This window comes from Panthera tigris, chromosome A1 (assembly GCF_018350195.1).
Source record: "Panthera tigris isolate Pti1 chromosome A1, P.tigris_Pti1_mat1.1, whole genome shotgun sequence".
In the NCBI taxonomy this organism is placed as follows: domain Eukaryota; kingdom Metazoa; phylum Chordata; class Mammalia; order Carnivora; family Felidae; genus Panthera; species Panthera tigris.
The window spans coordinates 212,082,295-212,105,389 of record NC_056660.1 but is presented as its reverse complement, the minus strand read 5'-3'; the positions used below and the strand labels follow the sequence as shown (position 1 = coordinate 212,105,389).

At 42.8% G+C, this 23,095-nt stretch overlaps 1 protein-coding gene and 1 non-coding gene across 3 annotated transcripts in view; one reads left to right on the top strand and one right to left on the bottom strand.

Moving 5' to 3' along the window:
* Nucleotides 1-2,091: 2,091 nt before the first annotated feature.
* On the bottom strand, nucleotides 2,092-2,197 carry LOC122232094. The gene has a single exon (XR_006209448.1). It is a non-coding gene; the product is annotated as a U6 spliceosomal RNA (small nuclear RNA).
* A 13,750-nt stretch (nucleotides 2,198-15,947) lies between these two features.
* Nucleotides 15,948-23,095, top strand: part of NPR3 (natriuretic peptide receptor 3) — a 78,667-nt gene continuing 71,519 nt past the window's right edge. For both annotated transcript variants that reach the window (XM_042996857.1, XM_042996851.1), the window contains exon 1: nucleotides 15,948-16,735. In XM_042996857.1, the coding sequence (XP_042852791.1) occupies nucleotides 15,979-16,735 (757 nt within the window). In that variant the 5' untranslated portion in view covers nucleotides 15,948-15,978. The remainder of the gene's footprint in view (nucleotides 16,736-23,095) is intronic.

The following is a 23,095-nucleotide window of genomic DNA, read 5'->3' as shown; positions in this document are numbered from 1 at the left end:
CCTAATAATAACATCTTATGTAACTATGGTACATTTGCTCAAACTATGAGTTTAATATTGGTACATTACTACTTACTAAGCTCTAGACTTTGTTCAGATTTCACCAGTTTTCCCACTAATGTCCTTTTTGTATCTCAGGATCCAGTCCAAAATACCAAACTGCATTTAGCAAAGCTTATAGTTTTGTGGTACCTGGGTGGCTCAGTCAGTTGAATGTCCGACTTCAGCTCAGGTCATGATCTCACAGTTTGTGAGTTCGAGCCCTGCATCAAACTCTCTGCTGTCAGCGCAGAGCCATCTTCAGATCCTCTGTCTCCCTCTCTCTGCCCCTCCCCTGCTCATGTTCTCTGTCTCTCTCAAAAACAAATAAACATTAATAAAAAATTATAATAAAAAAAGCTTATGGTTTTAACCATTTCACTTGGATTGCCCTATAGAGAAGTTTATAAATCTACAAAACGGTATACAGTTCCATAATTGTTCTATGGGTCTGGGTGACACAGCTTAATAATGGGACTGTTCAGGTTGAACATTTTTGTTTTCTTTGACTATGTTTGACTGTTCTGATTTTCAGATATACTTTGACTTTGGTATCTGACCTAAAAACTCAGAAACTTTTCCTTAATGCTTTTTGGAATAGGTCTCAGTAACACTTTTTTAGTTTCTTAGTTTTTCAGAGAAACAAGCTCCCTAATAACCATGATAGTGCTACTTAAAACTTTTAAGTCCTCTTGTCCTGATGACTTCCTTCGATATGCTTTTAGTGACCTCTTCCTCTTCCTTTCCATTCCTGTTGCTATCAATTTAGTCCATCCAGGAAAAGACTGTTTCACATCTGGATTATTATAAGAACCCTCAAAGGCTCTTCTAACCTCTAGACTCCCTTCAGTTCCAAACCCATCTTTAATATCATGACCAGACTGACCTTTTAAAATCTTTAGTTTCATCATATTATCCCCCTACCTAGAAAATCCTCAGGCTCTGCTTGATGATTTCGGGAGAAATAATCAGGCTGTAAAATGTTATTAAAACCTTTCTCTATTCTTTTTCCAAACCATAATCCTATGATTTTTCCAGATGAACCCTTCACCCTAACAAGTCCATTCCTCTGAGTCCATCCAGAACACTGTCACTGACTCAGAGTTCACGCTTATGAGACTACCCTTGTTTGGAATGTCCATTGTCTTCTCTTTTCTGTGTCCAAATATTTTCTATCTTTTAAAGAATGTTCAAGGTTTATCTGATGGCTCTCTAGGATGTATGAAGAATAATTCTCTTCTCTTAGTAATTCAGAACCTCTACTGTTTAAGTTTATCAATGTGTAAAAGTGATGAAGGAAGCCAATTTGTAGTTCTAATTATGACCTTGATGTGTCTTCTCATTTTGTTATTACCACCACCCACCTGTACACAGTCTCTGTCTGGGCAAAATTCTCTTGTCTTGTGCTCCTGGGTACAACTGGAACAAGAACAGAACTTCTAAAGACTTTCTGTAAAACAGAATAAAATGAAAATAAACACCAAATTTCAAGAAGCCACAAATAGCCCAATTTACAAAATATAAATTACTCAATCTACCTTGAGTAGTACTAGTTAGGATTAAGTTCAGATGTATTGGCCAAAAACTCAAACAAAGAATGGCTTAATAATATAGTTTGTTCATTCTTGTAAAAGAAGCCTACCAGTCTGTCACTGAGGACTCAGATATTGATTTTTCTTTTCTTTTTTCAGTCATCACTATAAACATTTATTTTATTAACAATTTTTTTTTCAATGTCCATTTATTTTTGAGAGACAGAGAGAGACAGAGTGTGAGTAGGGAAGGGGCAGAAAGAGAGGGAGACACAAAATTCAAAGCAGGCTCCAGGCTCTGAGCTGTCAGCACAGAGCCCAATGTGGGGCTCGAACCCACGAACCGGGAGATCATGACCTGGGCCGAAGTCAGACACCCAACCAACTGAGCCACCCAGGCACCCCTAAACATTTATTGACATATATCTAGCCACCATTGTTAAAATCTTTTTTTTTTTTTAATTTTTTATTTTAATCACCCGGTGCTCATCACAAGTGTACTCCTTAATCCACATCACCTAAAAATGTGGAATGCTCACAAATTTGTGTGTCATCCTTGTTCAGGGACCACACCAATCTTCTTTGTATCATTCAAATTTTAGTATATGTGCTGCCAAAGCGAGTGCAGATACTGATTTTTCTACTCCACCATCGTTGGCACAAGGACTCCATTCCCAAGGTCATTTCACAGTCTAATATTACTGCTGGAACTCCAGCCATCATGTACATATTCCAGGGAGGAAGAAGAGAAAAGACCAAGGAGCTCCATATGCCCCCCCCCCCTTTAAGAGTCTTCCTGGAAATTTTACCCAACAATTAATTTCCACTTACATTTGATTAGTCATATTTATTATTATTTTATTATTTTTTATCCTTTTGGGTTTTTAATTTTATCTTTAAAAAATGCTTATTTATTTTTTGAGAGAGAGAGAGAGCGAGAGACAGAGAGAGACCATGAATGGGGGAAGGGTATAGAGAGATGGCGACAGAGGATTGGAAGCCGGTTCTGCACTGACAGCAGTGAGCCCAACGTGTGGCTCGAACTCACGAACTGTGAGATCATGACCCTAGGCAAAATCAGATGCTCAACCAACAGCCACCCAGGCGCTCCTCAAGTTTTTATTTAAATTACAGTTTATTAACCTACAGTGTAATCTTAGTTTCAGGTGTAGAATTTAGTGATTCATCCATCATTTAATAAAACACTCAGGGCTCATCACAAGTGCCTTCCTTAATATTCATTACCCATTTAGTCCACCCATCTGTCCACCTCCCCTCCAGTAACTCTCAGTTTGCTCTCTGTAGTTAAAAGTCTGTTTTTGGGGAGCCTGGGTGGCTCAGTCAGTTAAGCGTCCAACTTCAGCTCAGGTCATGATCTCACAGTCCATGAGTTCGAGCCCCGCGTCCGGCTCTGTGCTGACAGCTCAGAGCCTGGAGCCTGCTTCGGATTCTGTGTCTCCCTCTCTCTCTGCCCCTCCCCTGCTCATGCTCTGTCTCTGTCTCAAAAACAAATAAAAACATTAAAAAAAAGTCTGTTTTCTGGTTTGCGTCTTTTTTCTTTCCCCTATGTTTATATGTTTTGTTAGTTAAATTCCACATATGAGTGAAATGATATGGTATTTCTCTTTCTCTGACTGACTTATATCACTTAACATAATGCTCTCTAGCTCCATCCACATTGTTGCAAATGGCAAGATTTCATTCTTTTTGATGGCTGAGTAATATTCCATTATATGTACCACATCTTCTTAATCCATTCATCAGTCGATGGGCATTTGGGCTCTTTCCATAATTTGGCTATTGTAGATAATGCTGCTATAAACATTGGGGTGCATGTATCCCTCCAAATCAGTATTTTTGTATCCTTTGGGTGAATACTTAATAGTGCAACTGCTGGATAGTAGGGTAGTTCTATTTTTATCTTTTTGAGGAAACTCCATACTGTTTCCCAGAGTGTGATTGGCCATATTTAGTTTCACACTGCCATACTTAGTTTTGAGGGAGGCTGATCAATATAGTTTTTCATTAGGGAAGATCGTTGCCTTGAATAAAATGGGGTTATGCTAATAAGCACAAAGGGAAGAATGGGTATTGGGTGGACAATTAGCCCTCTCTACCACACATTGCTTCTATGGCTGAGAATCTCTGTTCAGAAGATGTCCTTGCGCTACAAAGCTCGAAGTCACATTGTCTCTTTTGTACTTTGAACTTCTCCCCAGTCTCCATGTAGGGGTGTTGTCTTAGAGCCCATTATGTCAGCATTTCCTCAATCTCCTGGGCTGGCTCACCCCAGAAGAGCCAAATATTTCTCTAGGTTTGTCTTTCTTGGTTTCAGTTTTTGGCCAGTGAGTCCCACCTCTTTCTAGGTGACTCTCATGAAAACACAAGTTTAGTGTAATATGTTGTGGAACTGTCCTCTAGGATAGTAGACTGTAATTTTAATGGCTCCCAATAAAGCATGGATCTGGTACTTACCCCCTATGTGATGCCTTTCCACGTTGATTTTGGATTTGGCCATGTGACACACTTTGGTCAGTGAGACATCAACAAATGTCAAGCCAGAGACCTGATATGTGCTCTTGCACTGAGGCTTGCCTACTTTTATCAGCTTTGTGTAAGAAATGCAGGCCATCTTGTCAGAGAGGCTGCATGGATAAGAATGGAGACATTCCAGCTGGCAGCCCCAGTTGATCTCCAGGCATGTGAGTGAGGCCCTCTTGGATCTTCCAGCCCCAGATAAGCTGCCAGATGATTATAGTCACGTGAGTAATTCTAGACAAAATACCAGAAGAACCACCCGGTTGAGCTCACGTACAGGATCATGAGTAAATAAATGGGTGCTGTTTTAAGCCATTAAGTTTTGAGGTGGTCTTTTATGCAGAAAGAAACCTGAGCCATCTTGGATATTGCTCAGAGATGTTGTGGCTTGGGCTAGGGTTGTGGATGGGTCATACCTGCTAACCACAAGGCTGTGGTTTCAGGAACATATGCTCTAGTAAGCACTTGTTCTCGTCATTCAACATCCTTTCTCCCTCTTTTGGTAACAATACTGGGGTTTTACTTGGGGCCATCAGTTATTCAGTTCTCACATGCGATTGCTTTGGCCACGGTGTTTGGACAGGAAGAGGTAGGTGATCTAATTCAGACAATTAAAAGTCAGGTTTAGGATTTGTTCAAATTCTCTTTTCATCTAGAAGACAGACTCTGCCATTATGTAGGGTCTGAGGAAACTGGTTCAGCCTTCTTTTTTGGTAATGAAGACACACTAAACAGGCATTAGGAAGTTTTGCTCTAAAGACGTTCCTAAAGGAAACCCTCGTGTAGAGCTTGTGGGGACGTAAACTGATGCTGCCATACTGCAGAGTAATCTGGCCATAATAAATACAAACACATACACCTCTGACCCAGCAACAAATGCCCTAGGGAAACTCTCTAGGGGACACAGATGACCATCTTCATCAGAGCAGTTTCTGGCAGCAGAGAATTAACACTAGTTGAAAGCTAGGAGGATGAACAAGTGAAATATTGTGGAATACTATGCAACATTCAAAAGTAATAATGTAGTTCAGCACCATGGCTGGCTGGAAGATCTTGGCACTCATCTCCCCCACAAAAACAAACAAAAATCCCAGTAAGTAAACAACTACAAACTGGTGAAAACAGCTCTGGGGAAGCTCTGGACTACAATGAAGGAGCAGCAGAACTCTGCAGAGCTAAGAAACTGAGGATGGCTGCATAGAAAAGAGTAGGAAACATTTTACCTGTGTCATCCCCTCCCCCTGTCCAAAACAACTCAGCTCCAAGAAGGATCCCCTTGGAGGGATCCTTTTTCCATGGAGGAAAAAGAGAGCAGAACCCTAGTAAGCCTCACTGCCCTTGCAGCCTTTGCTATTGAGGACACCTGCAGTCCTCACCAATACAGAAACCATCTGATGGAGCTTCCCAGACTCCCCACTGGTCCCCACTGCTATGCTTCTTCCCCATGGCTGGAGCTGTCACTGCACTGACATAATAAGGGCTATTATATGACAAACCCACAGCTAATATTATACTCAATGGTGCAATGTGAAAAGCCTTTCCTTGAAGATTAGGAAAGGTAAAAGGATGTCCATTCTCACCACTTCTATTTATTGGAAGTCCTAGCCATGGAAATTAGGCAAGGAAAAGAAATGAAAGACATCTAAATTGGAAAGGAAGAAGTAATAGTATCTCTTTTGCAGATCAGATGATCCTATATAAAGAAAACCCTGAGAACTCCACTAAAAAACTATTAGAACTAACAAATGAATTCAGTAAAGTTGCAGGATATGTAATCAACATAAAAATCAGTTATAGGTATCTATACGCTAACAATGAAGTATCTGAAAGAGAAAGAAAGGAATCCCATTTATGGTGGCATAAAGAACAATAAAATACTTAGGAATAAAGTTAACCAGGCAAGTGAAAGACCTGTGCACTGAAAACTATAAGACAAATTGAAGAAGACACAAATAAATGGAAAAGATACCCCATGCACTTGGATTATACGAATATTGTTAAAATGTTCACACTACTGAAAGCAATCTACAGATTCAATGCCATCCGTATTAAAATTCCAATGGAATTTTTCAAAGAACAAATACTATCCTAAACTGTTTATGGAACCCTAGAAGACCCCAAGTAGCCAAAACAACACTGAGAAAGAAGAACAAAGCTGAAGTATCACACTTCCTGATTTCAAACTATATTACAAAACTATAGTCAAAACAGTATGGTTTTGGTATAAGAACAGGCACACAAACCAGTGGTCGGAGCTGAGAGCCCAGAAGACCCATGCATATATAGTCAACTAATCTTTGAAAAGGGCAACAAGAATGCACAATGGGGAAAGGGTACTCTCTTTAATATGATATTGGGAAAACTGCATATCTACATGCGAAGGAATGAAATTGAACCTGTATCTTACACCACTCACAAAAAATTAAGTTGAAATGAATTAAAGACTTACATGTAAGACCTGAAATCATAAAAATGATAGACAAAATCAGGGAAGAAGCTCTTTGACATTGGTCTTGGTAATGATTCCTTGGATAAGACACCAAAAGCACAGGTGACAAAAGCTGAAAGAAACAAGTGGGGCACATTAAACTAAAGAACTTCTATACAGCCGAAGAAACCATCAGGAAATTGAAAAGGCAGCCTATGGAAGGGGAGAAAATATTTGTAAACCATATGTCTCTCTCTTTCAAAATAAATAAACTTAAAAAAAATAATAGAGTACTGTATACTTGAGTACTTGCTGAGAGTAGATTTTAAGCATTCTCACCAAACACACAAAAAGAGTTAACTATATGAGGTGATGTATGTACTAATTACCTTGACCTTGGTAACTATTCCACAATATATATGTTTATCTTATCATGGCGTTGTACAATGTAAATAAGTGCACTTATGTTTGGGAATTATTCCTTAATAAAGTTAGGAAAAAAAGAGATCACCAGTTTTAAAAATTAAACAAAATTAAACAAAACAAATTAAGGATGTAAAATTTTCACCTAATAGTTAAGATCTATCCATGTCATTCTCTGTGAAAATGAGAAATAGGACAATACAATTTCTATTTTGGAATAACACATGCATGCATGAGAAACACTCTTTTTCAAGAATATAGATGTATCAATGGCATATATTAAACACAGAAAGATGATCCCATGGAGTAAAAGGAATGTGAAGAGAGCAATGAAGGAGAGAAATTAAGAAACTTTCAGATCGATATGTGCCAGATTGAATGTGCCAGGAATTGAGGTTGTGATTAATTAAAAAATTTGTACCTGAGGTTTAAAAAACCCCATAATGATTTATTACAACATGAATGATTTGCAATTTGAGACAATTCATACCTGTAATATACACTTGAATATGAGAAAGTGCCCACGTAGAAAGTCTTCTCCATGTCATACTTTGAGACTTCCAAGAGTCTGCAACGCAATGGATTCTGTTTAAAATAATCTTTACTATTTCCCCCAGGCAGTTAGTAAAGGAAAAAGAGAATATGGGCTGACAAGAGAATATTTTTGTAGGATGGATGAAGAGGAAAGAAGAACATTTAATGCCAAAGGAGTTGTCAACAATTGAAAAGTAACAATGTCAGCTTGAAGAAACAATTTTCTCCACTAGTGTCAGGGCGAAATTTGATGTCACAACATGATCACCAAAAGTATGAGAGGGCAAATGTCAAGAATTTTCCTGATGTTTTCCTCATGGCATTCTATTCTATTTTAGTCTTATGTATCAGCTATCCAAGATTTAATACCTAGTGGAATGTACTTGCTGGAAAGAAATAAAAAATTGCATCTCACAGCATTGCGCATTAGTGTGACAGAAATGTTCCTCATCGACCTTAAATTCCTGTTCATAGCATTACAAAAGATAATGAGCTGATTTCTTTTAGGGTACTGCATTTTTCTCACTGGCAAGAAAATAATCAAGAATTGAGCACGAGTGATGAGATGCTGGTGTATCAGTGTGTTGAGACCTCTTAAAATTGATATTTAGGATTTGTAGCTTATAAGATTATTTGTATACTCAGAAATCCAATATGGTCATATCTGAATGTTCTGAAAATTATGAATTTAGAAGTTTATATATATATGAGTTTGTATCTATGAGCGAATTTCTCTTTGAATTATCTCTTTTTTCCTTTCATTACTTTACTATTTCTCTTCTAAATTCTGTTTTATGGGAAATTTGTATTCTTTGGATTTATTAATGGTGCGGGATTAAAGAAAAAAATCGCAGCCCTCATGCAGTTTATATTCTAATAGGTTAATGCTTGTTAATTTAGAGTACAAACTGTTCGATACTGTAATGTAATAACACCAGGAAAATTATATTTATGTTTTTGAAATTTGATATAATTTTGTCCTTATAACGTTTCTCCTAAACATAGCATATTCGGCATTATAATGTGATTGCTAGTGCATAGATTTAAGTATAACTTGGGTCAAATCATATCCCCAAATAAAACAAATGACTGTCTGATATGATAGGTTTAAGCTATAGAACACCATTATCCTTGATACACTATAGGGATTTTGAAAGGTTTGCTGAATTGGACAAGAGCATTAAGCCCTGGGCCTGATACTTTTATTACCTGGGTTTTTAGTACATTAGGATACCATTCTATTCTTTTCTCATTATTTATTATAATGTACACAGTCTATAAGTACGTTCCTTGCAGCACAATCCTCTTTGTACTTCCATATAATCTTTCTATTGCTTCCCCATCCTCAAAGTTCTGCCCCTTTGAGCAGCTGCTTCAATTTTTTTCTCTTTTTAAAGAAATCACTCTGTGATGTATCCCTGTCTCCCTTGTTCCTGTTAGTTCTCTGAGGTTGGAGGCAGCCTGGATTTCTGGAGGCTTTTAGATGTTAAGGGCAGCTGTGGGTGGCAAACATCAGCGCCTGCTCTCTTTGCTCCACTGTGCAGAAGGAAGAATATTGAACTAGCTCTTGTCTCAAGCTTACCAGGAAATATCTGAGGTTGGACATCCAGGGCCAATATCACAGTGATTGCCAAAAGCGTTTCCCCCTAGGGAAGCCACTGTCACCAAATAAACATTATTAAGTGAGGTCTGTTGTGATGAGGCAATAGATAGTTCTAAGCAAGTTACACATAAGCCACACCATTTGGGGTTTTGAATTAATTCCTTCATTCCATAAACATTTATTGAACACTTACTTGGTGTAGTACTTTTTTTTTTAATTTTTTTTTAACGTTTATTTATTTTTGAGACAGAGAGAGACAGAGCATGAACGGGGGAGGGTCAGAGAGAGAGGGAGACACAGAATCTGAAACAGGCTCCAGGCTCTGAGCCATCAGCCCAGAGCCCGACGCGGGGCTCGAACTCACGGACCGTGAGATCGTGACCTGGGCCGAAGTCGGACACCTAACCGACTGAGCCACCCAGGCGCCCCTCTAAATTTTTTTTTAATGTTTATTTATTTTTGAGACAGAGGGAGACAGAACATGAGTTGGGGAGGGGCATAGAGAGAGGGAGACACAGAATCTGAAACAGGCTCCGGGCTCTGAGCCATCAGCACAGAGCCTGACGTGGGGCTTGACCTCACGAACCGCGAGATCATGACCTGAGCCGAAGTTGGACGCTTAACCGACTGAGCCACCCAGGCGCCCCTGGTGTAATACTTTTACCAGGCATTGAAAGGAATTTAATAATGAGAGCTGCCATTTATTAATTTCCTCCTGCATACAAAGGGCTGCATCTATTTTTTCTGATCCTTACTCCTACAACTCTATCTATCTACCTATAGGTATATTGTTTATATATAAAAATATAATGTTTATAAATATATATAAATACGTATATATTTACAGTATATATACAATATATATAATATATATATTTTTTATTTTATTTTATTATTTATATATATATATTAATGTTTATTTATTTATTTTGGGGGGGAGGGACAGAGAGAAAGGGGGTGAGAGACTCCCAAGCAGGCTCCGCACTGTCAGCACAGAGCCTGAGGTGGGGCTCGATCTCACTATCTTGAGATCATGACCTGAGCTGAAATCAAGAGTCCAATGGTTAATGGACTGAGCCACCCAGGGACCCCAACACCAGAACAATATTATTTTCTCCATTTTAGAAGCAAGAAAATTGAGGCAAGTGGGGAAACTAGCCAAGGAGGTGAGGTGATAGCCTACTGACGTGCTGTGAGGGTTCTACGCATGTGCTGGCTTCCCAGGACACCACTCTGAAGCCTGGATCCCAGCCCTGATGTGCCTCCCTGGAAATGGAAGTAAAACTGAGTGTGCTCATAACCCTGAGGAGCACGGTGGAAGCTCAGACGGGAGAGGTGGATGTTGCTGAGGTTTGTGGCTGTTAGTAAAGGCTTAAAGGAATAGCACAATCCAAGAGACGAGGACCCAATGGCTGTGGATTTTGCCCTAAGGACATTTTTCCAAATTTCCACTTTATATTTTTATGTGCTTTCACAAATCCTTTCTGGAATAATTCAATGCAATGTACAAGTAATTATACCAACAGAATATAGTCAGTATTGGTATGCATGAAGCTGAGGCATATACACTGTTTTTTGTGAATGAGATACTCTACATTAAATAATTTACCTCTAAATCAATGATAGGAGAATTCTTCATGTGGCTTGCAAATCCTAGGAAACATGTCAGTACTCAGGTTAAATCAGACCAGTTGTATGTTTTTCAGAAGTCTTTCTAACGTCACTTTGTCTCAGGACATCTTCAAAGAAGTGAAAACAGAATGTAGTTAATGGAAACCTGTAGTTAATGGAAACCTGACAGTAATTTAGAAACAAATCTGACCATAAGGAAGAAAATCTGTTAGAGCTGTGTTTTCAAAAGAATCCCTCAAGGCCACCTTTCACTGCAGTTTCTGATGAAATTGAATCATAAATTTAAATAGAAAAAATATGTAATTGCTATTATTTATAGTGCTGGAAAAAATCCTAGATTTGTATAATAGAAGAAAAAGGGTCAATCAATGAATAGGGTCCCTGCTAAAGAAAGCTAAAACCCAGAGGCAAAGTTTTAATTTAATTTTTTGGCATTCACCGATTTCCCTCCCATGTCTTGAATGGTTTCCTCTAAAACATCAAATATATGTTAAAAATAAAACCTCAATACAATACTCATTAAATTACAGAAATGTTGTGAATTGTGTGTAATATTCTTTCATCTTTTCTGCCTCTAGGGGGAAGTGTGTTTTCAACAATTCTGTCCCCAGAAGGTATTTTCTTTGTGGGCTGAAGGCTTCACAGGAATATTCTTTAATGTGACCTCAGGGCTGGCTTCACAAGGGAGATGTTCTCTGCGAATATCTGGAAGGGCTCTTGCTTTAGAGATTGCCATGGGGATTGTGAGGGAGAAGATCATACAGACGATTAAAACTGGTGGAGAAAATTTCCTTATAGCATTTCTAACACATTTCAAAGAATTACATGTTGAGGTTCCTTAGATAATGCTGTCTTTCCTGGTGGTAGAGGAATTAACATATAGACACTGCTTTCATTTCAAAGAGCTGGCAACCAAACAATTGAATATAGAAAACTGGCCACTTTATTTTAAAGTTAAAAAAATATAGTTTGTGGATATGGATGAAAACATTTCTAAATCCTATAAAAAGTCTATTAGTTTCTGTAATAATCATGTTTAGAGCTAACATTGCCTTTCATTTGGGTAATTTTCTTTTATTTTCCAGGACTTCCCTGTAACTTTCTTTTCTTTTCATTCAGCAATTGTAGCCATAATGTACTAAGTGAAAAGGTTAGCAATCTTCCTCCCCCCATATCAGTGTTTTACAGAATTAAAAGGAACAGTATTTAAAAACTGAGTCTGAGGGATGAGTTATTTCTATTTGTTTTCTTTTCCCCTCTCTTCTTGGTTTGATTCACTTTTATGATTATAATGCTGCAAAAAATTCTATTATAATCTATTAATAATTATCTTAGTGTGCTGTATATCCTCAAAACTTAGCCACATATAAAATAAAATTTTTATATAAAGACTGTTATTATTTAATGAAAATTAGCTTTGTTTCCAAACCTTTTTTAGATGGTATAATAGGTGGTAATGCTTATTTCTAATTCAATCTCAGGGATGAAGATATATTTAAGTATGTATTTTCTATTCTTTGGCCTTAATGAATGAAAGGTGTCAGGCTGCATGACTTCTAAAATCTTTTCTAGTCCTAAGATTGGAGAACTTCATGATAGTCAAGATATTCACACAGACTTCCAGCTATTTGGAAGAATTTTAATTTGATGGAAAGTAAACTTGTAATATTACAATTCATATACTTAAATGGGGTTTGATGTGCATATTTTCAGTTAAAGATTTTTCTTCAAAAATTCTAATTTCAAGGGGGTGCCTGGGTGGTTCATTCAGTTGTATCTGACTTTGGCTCAGGTCATGATATCGTGGTTCATGGGTTTGAACCCCCCATCAGGCTCTGTGCTGACAGCTTGGAGCCTGGAGCCTGCTTCAGATTCTGTGTCTCCCTCTTTCTCTGTCCCTCCCCCGCTCATGCCATCTCTCTCCATCTTTCAAGAGTAAATAAATATTAAAAAAAATAAAAATCCTAATTTCTATAAAATAAGTCCTGGGGAGGTAATGTATAGCATGTTGACTATAGTTAAGACTGCATTGCATATTTGAAAGATGCAAAGAGATCTTAAAAGTTCTCATTACAAGAAAAACATTTTTGCAACTATGCATGGTGATGAAAGTTAACTAGACTTATTGTGGTGACCATTTTCCATTATATATAAATATGGAATCATGTTGTATATAAATTATACAACATAATACATATTACAAGACTAATATAATGTTATGTATTAATTACACCTCAATTAAAAATAATCCTAATTTCTGCTCATTGAAAAATTTTAAGGGGTGCTTTGAACACCAGCATGGGCAGTAATGCTGGTTTTTCTGGTTCTGCTGTCTAGTTTGGGGGCTCTTCCTTTCCACAGGTTGGTTTCTCGGTGCCCTTGAGTAACAGGCTGGAAGTTGAGAGCTCTGATCCAAAGGCCACTGGGAGACTATGATACTCACCCAAACGCAAACGTACTGCCCTGGGCGTGACCTTCGGTGCCGCTGGGGCAGAGGCCTTCACGCCTGGTGCCACTGAAACCCCAGACTCTCCTAATAAACCCACACCACATAGTGTGCAGAATCATATCGCCATTGGCTGGTGTTCCCCAGACACAGGGCACAGAAAGCAGTAATAGGAAACCTTGGTTCCTTCATGTCTCCTGGCAACCAGTTTCAAAATCCATTTACGACCCAAGGAATTCGTGATATAGTCGTGTTCTCTTTTTTCTTTCTTTTTCTTTCTTCCTTCTTTTCTTTCTTTCTTTCTTTCTTTCTTTCTTTCTTTCTTTCTTTCTTTCTTTCTTTTTCTTTCTTTTTCTTTCTTTCTTTCTCTTTCCTCCCTCCCTCCCTCCCTCTTCCTTCCATCCTCTTTCTTCCCAGGAGTTCAGGGAGGATTTAATTGCTGTGAAGTGCTAAATCTAATTTCCAGTATGTGCGAATTACCTCTTTGTGGAATTAAAATTTTATACAGATGCCTCTTTTGCTGCTGATTAGCAGCTCTGATTAAATAAATGAGAGTTCATGCAGGGGTTGGAAGGTCCTACTTGGAAGTTTTAGGGATCATGGTGCATAATCTGAAATCTAAATGACCCAGAGAGCGAAATGTTATCCATAATCACACTTCCGGTGCCAGAAAGAGCGTTAAGGAGGTGCTTTAAATGGCAACAGGCGCTGTTACTTGAAGTTGCCACGTCTCCTTAAGTCCCAGTTTGCCTTTTCACCGTCACAAATAAGAGCGATTGCTGTTTGGGGCCTCCGTGTTTAAAAGAAAAAAAAAAAAAAAGAAAGAAAGGACAAAGAAAGAAAAGAAAAGAGCAACCAACAACAAACCAACCAAATGCAGCGCCTGGGACGGTGGCACCGGCGATAGCAGTCAGTCGGCTGCAAGTTTCTGCCGAAAGAGGGCGTTGGTCTAAGACTAATAGAAATTCGTGGACACAGACAGTCTAATGAAAGCCCATTTAAAATAATTTTCACCTTATTTTAATTTGTGGTCTTTAAGTATCAGAATTCCCCAGTCCAATGTAGCACGTTCACACTGCAAATGACCTCGGCGTGTTGTCACTTTCAGCGGGTCAAGTTCCATTTGGACCTGCCCTGTAGCACAGCGGACTTCCGCGAGGCTCCTCTGGCCGCGGACTTCACGGCCGTTTCCATCCTTGTCCCCACTGCCGTTGTGGCTGTGACCAGTGGCAAGCCTAGGTCTCCGACACAGGACCTCTCTCGGCAGTGCAGAACCCGGAGCACAGTGTGTCGCGCGCTGGCGAGGAGAAGCGGTTAGAGCGGAGGGTGGTGCTGCTGCACCCAGGGGACCCTCGAGTGACGATTTAGGGAGGTCTCTTTAGTTACCTGGTTTGGCAAACAAAACCCTGAGGACGCTTCGGAGATGCTCTTCAAACTATTCGCCACTTCGAGAAGCGGAACTCTTCGCTCGCCTTTGCGAGCAACAAGTTTCGCTTTTCTGCTTGCAGGGCGCCGGCTGAGGGACTTTGCGCGGGGACACTGGAATCCTGGAAACGCTACGACTCCAGCGCGAACCCGCGTGGCCCAGGGGGAGGACGCGGGCGTGTAGCAGGGGAAAGCGGGGTAGGGAGGGGTGTAAGTAACGCCTCGGCTAGCTGGGAGTTCTGGGTCCTCGATCGAGCCGTCTGCCCTGGGACCTTGGTCCCTGTTCCCTGACCTTGCGCCAAGGGACCAGGAAGGTCGGTGCCCGCCCCGAGTTGGCGCGTCAGGAGGGAATTTGGCCGGAGTGAGAAAGAGGTGAGAGCGAGCGGGACCTACGGAGTTTTGCAACGAAACTACAAATTTCTAGGACCACCCCCTTCCTCTAATCCAGTTATTTTTTGCATGGTGTGTGTGTGCCTGTGCGCACTTCTTTACTATCAAACACATTTCCCTGTGTAAAGCCTGGAGCTGGGGAAAGCGCTGCCGCGTGCGCAGCCAGGGTAAGGCGGGGGACCCCAGGGGTGGTGCGGTGTGGTGGGGGCTCCCGCCGGTGCGGACGAGGGCGACTGCGGCTTTAAGGCCAAGGCCGAGGGGTAGCTGGGAGTTGTTGGGGTTAGGGACCCGGGAACGGTGGGAAGGTAGGGGTGCGGGGAGGAGCCCTGATGTAAGAATGTTAATGAGAGGCGCCCCCAGCCCAGCCCCCATCACTCCCCACCCCCACCCACCCCACCCGCTGGAAATACAAACCCAGCCTCGGAGCGCCTTGTGTGGTAACACGCTCCACCGCTGCCACGCTATTTAAACGCGGACTATGGATCCAGGAACCGGCGCTAATCAATGAGATCAAATGCGGGGGAGATGCACCGTCAATTACAAGCACTTGGACAAGTCTAACTTTTTTTTTCTTTTCTTTTCTTTCCTTTTTTTGTTTTGTTTTGTTTTTTACAAATACGCTTTCAAAAGCAATCTTAGCAACGCCCAAATAAGAAGCCACCTCTAAGTAAAATAGTATATATAAAGGGAGGGCAAATATATATATATTTATAAGTATATATATATAAATATATTACAGGCGTACAGGTTTACACGCGGTGAACTTTTTCTTCCTTCTCTCTCTCTCTCTCCCTTTTTTAAACGAGTGACATTGCAAAGGACTCTTCCTCTCTGTCTTTTGTTAAGTTAGTGAAAGGGATATTCTATTTTCTTAGAGCGCCCAAGGGGGCGCAGGGACCTCGCAGAGAAGAGTGGGGAGGAAAGAGGAAGGGTGGGTGGGGGGCAGAGGGCGAGTCGGCAGCGAGGGCAAGCGCTTTCCTGCGGCACGATGCCGTCCCTGCTGGTGCTCACTTTCTCCGAGTGCGTCTTGCTTGTCTGGGCGTTGCTGGTCGGCAGCACCGGTGGCGGTGGCGGCGAGGGCGCCAGCCCGGGCGGAGGGCGCCAGGAGAGAGAGGCGCTGCCGCCGCAGAAGATCGAGGTGCTGGTATTGTTGCCCCAGGACGACTCCTACCTGTTCTCCCTGGCCCGGGTGCGGCCGGCCATCGAATACGCGTTGCGCAGCGTGGAGGGCAACGGGACCGAGAGGCGGCTTCTGCCACCCGGCACTCGCTTCCATGTGGCTTACGAAGACTCGGACTGCGGCAACCGCGCACTTTTCAGCCTGGTGGACCGCGTGGCGGCGGCACGCGGCGCCAAGCCGGATCTCATCTTGGGGCCGGTGTGCGAGTACGCGGCAGCGCCGGTGGCCCGGCTTGCGTCGCACTGGGACCTGCCTATGCTGTCGGCAGGGGCACTAGCCGCCGGCTTCCAGCATAAGGACACGGAATACTCGCACCTCACGCGCGTGGCACCCGCATACGCTAAGATGGGTGAGATGATGCTCGCCCTATTTCGCCACCACCAGTGGAGCCGCGCCGCGCTGGTCTACAGCGATGACAAGCTGGAGCGGAACTGCTACTTCACCCTCGAAGGGGTCCACGAAGTCTTCCAGGAGGAGGGCTTGCATACGTCTGCCTACAATTTCGATGAGACCAAAGACTTGGATCTGGACGACATCGTGCGCTACATCCAGGCCAGTGAGAGAGGTGAGCAGGAGCGCGCCCCGGGCTTCCGGCCCTAACCCTACCGCTCTCGGCGGCTCTCCCTACGTACCCGTCCGCTCCTCTGCGGAGTCCACTACCCACTGCTGCACAGAGGACAGGGGGAGATCGCGCACACGGGGATTCGCCGGGGCGTGCGCTGTTTGGCTGCGACAACCTTTGACTATCGCCCTTCCAGGTCTCGGGGTGAATGTAGAGGGCCTGGGGGAGGGGCGTCTGAGCCTGCAGCTCCCGCTTGACCAGGTCCGACAGGTGCTGTCGAACCGCTTGGGCTTTTCTTCCTCCCTCCCCCTTCACCAGCGCCAGTCTAGTGATTGGGGGCGCACTCCGATGCCCTGCTCCAAACATGGTCTGAAAACGTCTCAAGGCCGAAAGAACTTGTTGCCCAGTCGTTTACCGACGTGTCGCCCCCCACTAGTGCGGAAGCGTATGCGGACTCACTGCTGGCTCGCCGCTATTTGGCTAGCTTGGTTGTCCGTTTTTCCTGGCTGCTCCTTCCACAAATCCCAGCTTTCTTTTAAAGGGTCATTGTTTCGCCCTTCTCATTTCTTCTGTGGCCCTTATAAACGAGCTCCTGCGGTTTCCACCAAGAATGCCTCGTTGTGTCTGGACTCAGGTTCACTTAACACCCCCACCCCCGGTGCGTTCGAAACCGTGGTCTCTAAAGCGTCCTGACTGAGGCTTTGCGCGAGAGAGCGCTGGAGAAGCGGGCGCTGTGCTGCTTTTCCAAGTGTATCCCCCCCCCAAGTTTTCTCCCCGGGTCTGTGGAGGTTTGAACAGCCACCTAACTGAACAAAGCTCAAGGTTGAGGATGGCGGCTATGGCTACAGCGAGCGGGTGGAGAAGCGGGTGGTCGCGGATACCTAATTGCAGATGCCCCCAATAAGGCCCCTTTTACAGCAGCGTAGGCTGCGTGAAGGTGGGCTGAGGTCCCAGTAAAGTGCGGTTCCCTCCTTCCGGGTGTCAGGTTTGGGGTGCACGGTGCTCGGGGAATCCCACCTCTGCTCCCCCTCGGCGCGCACGCGCCTGGATTGTCAGTGGTGCAGTCCGGGCAAAGCTGCCCACGACCCCACAACCCCACGACCCCACGCGGGGAAGCTAAAGGGGAGAAGGGCTGAGCCAAACACAGGGCTAGCCCACGACTTGGCAAGGCCAGGCTCCTGGACGCTGGCCGTGGGACAAAGCGCAACCGGAAGCTGGGGGCCTCAGGAACAGGTGAGAGCGGGCAGAGGCTCCACGGAGGATGGCGCTGTGGCAATCCCTTTTCCCCAGGTTGGCCACTCGGACTCGACTCGGGAGTGAACGCACTCTTTAGAGGGAGGAGACGGGAGGTGTTGACAGTGGGGATGCACCGCCAAGTTTTGAGCGTTGAACTCCAGTCTGTCTGCGCCGAATCCCTGCCAGACAAGCAGGCGGGGCGCCGGTTTCGCTGATTATGAAAAAGGGCACTTGTGTCCAACCGCTGCGGACTCGCCACGCCCGGCGGAGAAACCCACGTTTACTTCTTTCCCCTCTCCCTGTCCGCAGGTTACCGCAGACCCCTGCAGACCTCGGGTTTCTCTGTTCTTCGGAACCTGGTTTTTCAGCTCTTGACTTTCGAGGGCCAGGCGTTTCCAGGGCCTGGCTTTCGAGGCCAGGAAGGGCTGGGAATCGGGGGCGTGTTACCCTGCGGGCGCGGGCCGCGATCCGCCTAGGCGCCTATGCTGCCAAAGCCCTGAAGGTCTAAATGCTGGTGGTGGTGAGCCATGTATACATGGCCTGCGATTCCTGGCCTAGCGGAGCGGTCAGCCCGGAGGAGGACAGGCCCCTCAGCCTCACAATGGTGTGGCTGAGGTGGGGTAGAGAGGAACCAGTGCCCTGGTAGGCCTGGGGGCTCAGAGGCCTTGGGCTATAGTCTGGTGCTGCCGATTATTTTAAACCCCGGAGCCTCAGAGCTGTTCCCAGGTCTTTTTGCTGCTGCTTCTATGTTTTTCTAACACTTTTGAATTTAGTAGTGGAAGTTTGCTGGGCTGAACTGTATGCTTTACAGGTGATAAGGCCACCATGCTTACTCTGAAATACATTTCCAGCAGTGACCTGGTGGAAATATAAATATTCAGAAATATACAACAAAAGTTTCTCTCCTAAGCCTTCACCCCCACCCCCCATTTCTGTACCCTGAGGAGAGAAAGTTGCTTGATAACAAAGCTCTCTTTGGGCACCTTTTTAAAAAATTAAAAAAAATTTTGTTTATTTAATTAAAAAAAATGTTTATTTTTGAGAGAGAGACAGAGTGTGAGCAGGGCAGGGGCAGAGAGAGGGGGAGACACAGAACCTGAAGCAGGCTCCAGGCTCTGAGCTGTCAGCACAGAGCATGGTGGGGGGCTTGAACTCACAAACCCTGAGGTCATGACCTGAGCAGAAGTCGGAAGCTTAACTGACTGAGCCACCCAGGTGCCCCCAGAATGGTTATTTATTTATTTTGAGACAGAGGGAGAGCAAGTGGGGGAGGGGCAGAGAGGTGAGGGGGAGAATCCCAAGCAAGCTCCGAGCCATCAGTACAGAGCCCAACTCAGGGCTTGACCCACAGACTGAGAGTTCATGGCTTGAGCCAAAATCATGGCCTGGGCTGCTCAACTGAGCTACCTGGGCGCCCCTTTCTGGGGACATTTTACTAATCACTCTTACTTCTCCGTAAGTGGTTAAAGTACTAATCACTCTTACTTCTCCCAGAGCACCTGCCCTGGCTCAGGCATTCACTGGCAAAACAGGTGGGCTGCTGCTAAACCTCGGTACCTCGGGCTCCTCAGGTCAAGTAGGGGTGGTTGGGGCACCCCATCTTGGGGATGCTGGGAGGGCTAAATGAGCTAACACACGGGATGTGCTGAAGCAGTGCCAGACACACACGGAATGCTCAGCAAATGCGAGGTTTTATTATAGTTATTACTATTTTATGTATGTGATGATAATTGCCCTTGCAGGGGTGAGGCCCTGCTGTGGGGAAAGAACCCTGGGAGGAGAAGCAGGTGCTCTGGCTTTGGCATCTCCACTCAGCTGCTGTGTGGCCGGGCATGGCACTGACTTTCTCTGAGGTGGAATTTCCTCCCCGAAACGGTGAGGTTGGATGAGAATCAGGCCTCTTCACACTGATCCTGGGTTTGGATTTGTGCTCATTCAGGTATGAAACATATGACGGACCACATTTGTGTCCTTGAAAACTCCATGTTAAACCTCAGAGAACTAGAGAGTCTCCCATTTCCCCCCTCTTTTGGAGGTAACATTTTTGGCAGTTTTTTTTTTATCTTAAATTAATCTTTATTATTATTTTTAACGCTTATTTATTTTTGAGAGAGAACATGAGCGGGAGAGGGGCAGAGAGAGACAGAGACACAGAATCCAAAGCAGGCTCCAGGCTCTGAGCTGTCAGTACAAAGCCAGATGCAGGGCTTGAACTCATGGACCATGAGGTCATGACCTGAGCTGAAGTCAGGTGCTTAACCGACTGAGCCACCCAGGCGCCCCTGATCTTAAGTCATCTTTAAGATCATATCACAGATGTCTGAATTTCTTAATGGGTAAAAACTGATAATGCTGCCATCTCAAATAATAATATGACTAAAATTTCATTTGGTCATGTGCTGTACTGTAAAATGAAGAGACATTAATCATTCCTTTTAGGGACTTAGCATTGAAATCAATAGTTAAAAATTTCCCCCCTCTTTTATCTTTAACCAACATATATCATCAGCAAAATACACACACCTGAGTATATATTCATAAAAAAATAATGATCCATATTTAAAACTGATTCAATTCTAACGCCTACTGCTGCCCTCAGTATTCTATACTCAGCAATAAATTTAGTTTCAAAAAGGCTAGTTTAAAAATAAAGATTTTTTCAAGCAATAGAGGCTAGCAGTTGTTTTGTCGATACATGTTATGAGATGCAGAACGAGAAGTATTACACACACACATTTTTGTGTGAAGAACTATAGTTTTATCCTTTTAGTTATTAATATGTCATTACTCTGGGCCTGCATAACAACTGTAGAGATAACAGTATTTAATCAGTACAAGAGCCATTTATTTTTAGAATTAGCCTGGGGTAAATGACCAAGTGGTGGGTCAGCAGAATTTTTGAGCAAAGAATGCATGTTAAGTGTAAAATAACTAACACACAGCAGGGGAAGAAAGAAGCATTGTAAGTTGTAGTGTAGAAATTCTGAAAGCCTTTGGAGTAGATGGAACTTTGTGAACAACAAAAATAAAAGTGCAATCTCTGTTTTGCAAATGAAACCCATTGTTGTATAGTGTAGGAACAGCCAGAAAGAAGTATTTTTTAAAAATACTAATCTTATGGGAGTTAGTTACACAGTTACATAGTTTAAAAAGTCAGAAGATTGGACGTTTGGGTGGCTCAGTGGGTTAAGCGTCTGACTTTGGCTCAGGTCGTGATCTCACAGTTTGTGAGCTTGAGCCTTGCATCCGGCTCCAGGCTGACAGTGCAGAGCCTGCTTGGGATTCTCTCTCCTTCCCTCTCTCTGCACTTCTCTCTCTCTCTCAAAATAAATAAATAAACTTAAAAAAAATGTAAGATTACACAAGCCTTATTAGGAACAAGAATTTCCTATCTTGTATTTCCCATTTCTCACTTCCCAGAGGAAAGCTTTTTTTCTTTTCTTTTCCTTTTTTTTGTTGCTGGCAAGTATATTGGTTGAAGCAAAAACAGTATTTGATCAAATCAGCAGCTTTTTCTATCCCCAAATTCTTTCCCTGAGAAAAGAAACAAGTGGTTGCCTTTCATGATGATAATTTCAAAAGAAATATTAGCCATAACTTCCCATACTAGTGAATTTTTAATTTCATATTTTTTACAGATGTTACCTGTGAATTTATTTATGTAACCTTCCTCAATCTACACACACACACACACACACACACAAAATTTATTTATTTATTTTTAATTTAATTTATTTTTTAAAATTTATATCCAAGTTAGTTAGCATATAGTGCAACAATGATTTCAGGAGTAGATTCCTTAATGCCCCTTACTCATTTAGCCCATCCCCTCCCACAACCCCTCCAGTAACCCTTTGTTCTTCATATTTAAGTCGCTTATGTTTTGTCCCCCTCCCTGTTTTTATATTATTTTTGCTTCCCTTCCCTTATGTTCATCTGTTTTGTATCTTAAAGTTCTCATATGAAGAAGTCCTATGTCTTTGTCTTTGTCTAATTTCTCTTAGCATAATACCCTCTAGTTCCATCCATGTAGTTGCAAATGGCAAGATTTCATTCTTTTTGATTGCCGAGTAATACTCCATTGTATATATGTACCACATCTTCTTTATCCATTCATCCATTGATGGACATTTGGGCTCTTTCCATACTTTGGATATTGTAGATAGTGCTACAATAAACATTGGGGTGCATGTGTCCCTTTGAAACAGCACACCTGTATCCCGTGGATAAATACCTAGTGCAATTGCTGGGTCGTGGGGTTGTTCTATTTTTAATTTTTTGAGGAACCTCCATACTGTTTTCCAGAGTGGCTACACCAGCCAGTGCAAAAGAGATCCTCTTTCTCTGCATCCTCGCCAACATCCGTTGTTGCCTGAGTTGTTAATGTTAGCCATTCTGACAGGTGTGAGGTGGTATCTCATTGTGGTTTTGATTTGTATTTCCCTGATGCTGAGTGATGTTGAGCATTTTTTCATGTGCTGTTGGCCATCTGGATGTCCCCTTTGGAGGAGTATCCATGTCTTTCACCCATTTCTTCACTGGATTACTTGGTTTTTGGGTGTTGAGTTTGATAAGTGCTTTATAGATTTTGGATACTAACCCTTTATCTATTATGTCATTTGCAAATATCTTCTCCCATTCTGTTGGTTGCCTTTTAGTTTTGCTGATTGTTTCCTTCGTTGTGCAGAAGCTTTTCATTTTGGTTCATTTTTGCTTTTGTTTCCCTTGCTTCTGGAGACGTGTTGAGTAAGAAGTTGCTGCGGCCGAGATCAAAGAGGTTTTTGCCTGCTTTCTCTTCGAGGATTTTGATGGCTTCTTGTCTTATATTTAGGTCTTTCATCCATTTTGAGTTTGTTTTTGTGTATGGTGTAAGAAAGTGGTCCAGTTTCATTCTTCTGCATGTTTCTGTCCAGTTTTCCTAGCACCACTTGCTGAAGAGACTATCTTTATTCCATTGCATATTCTTTCCTGCTTTGGTCAGAGATTAGTTGGCCATACATTTGTGGGTCCATTTCTGGGTTCTCTATTCTGTTCCATTGATCTGAGTGTCTGTTTTTGTGCCAGTACCATACTGTTTTGATGATTATAGCTTTGTAATACAGCTTGAAGTCTGGGATTGTGATGCCT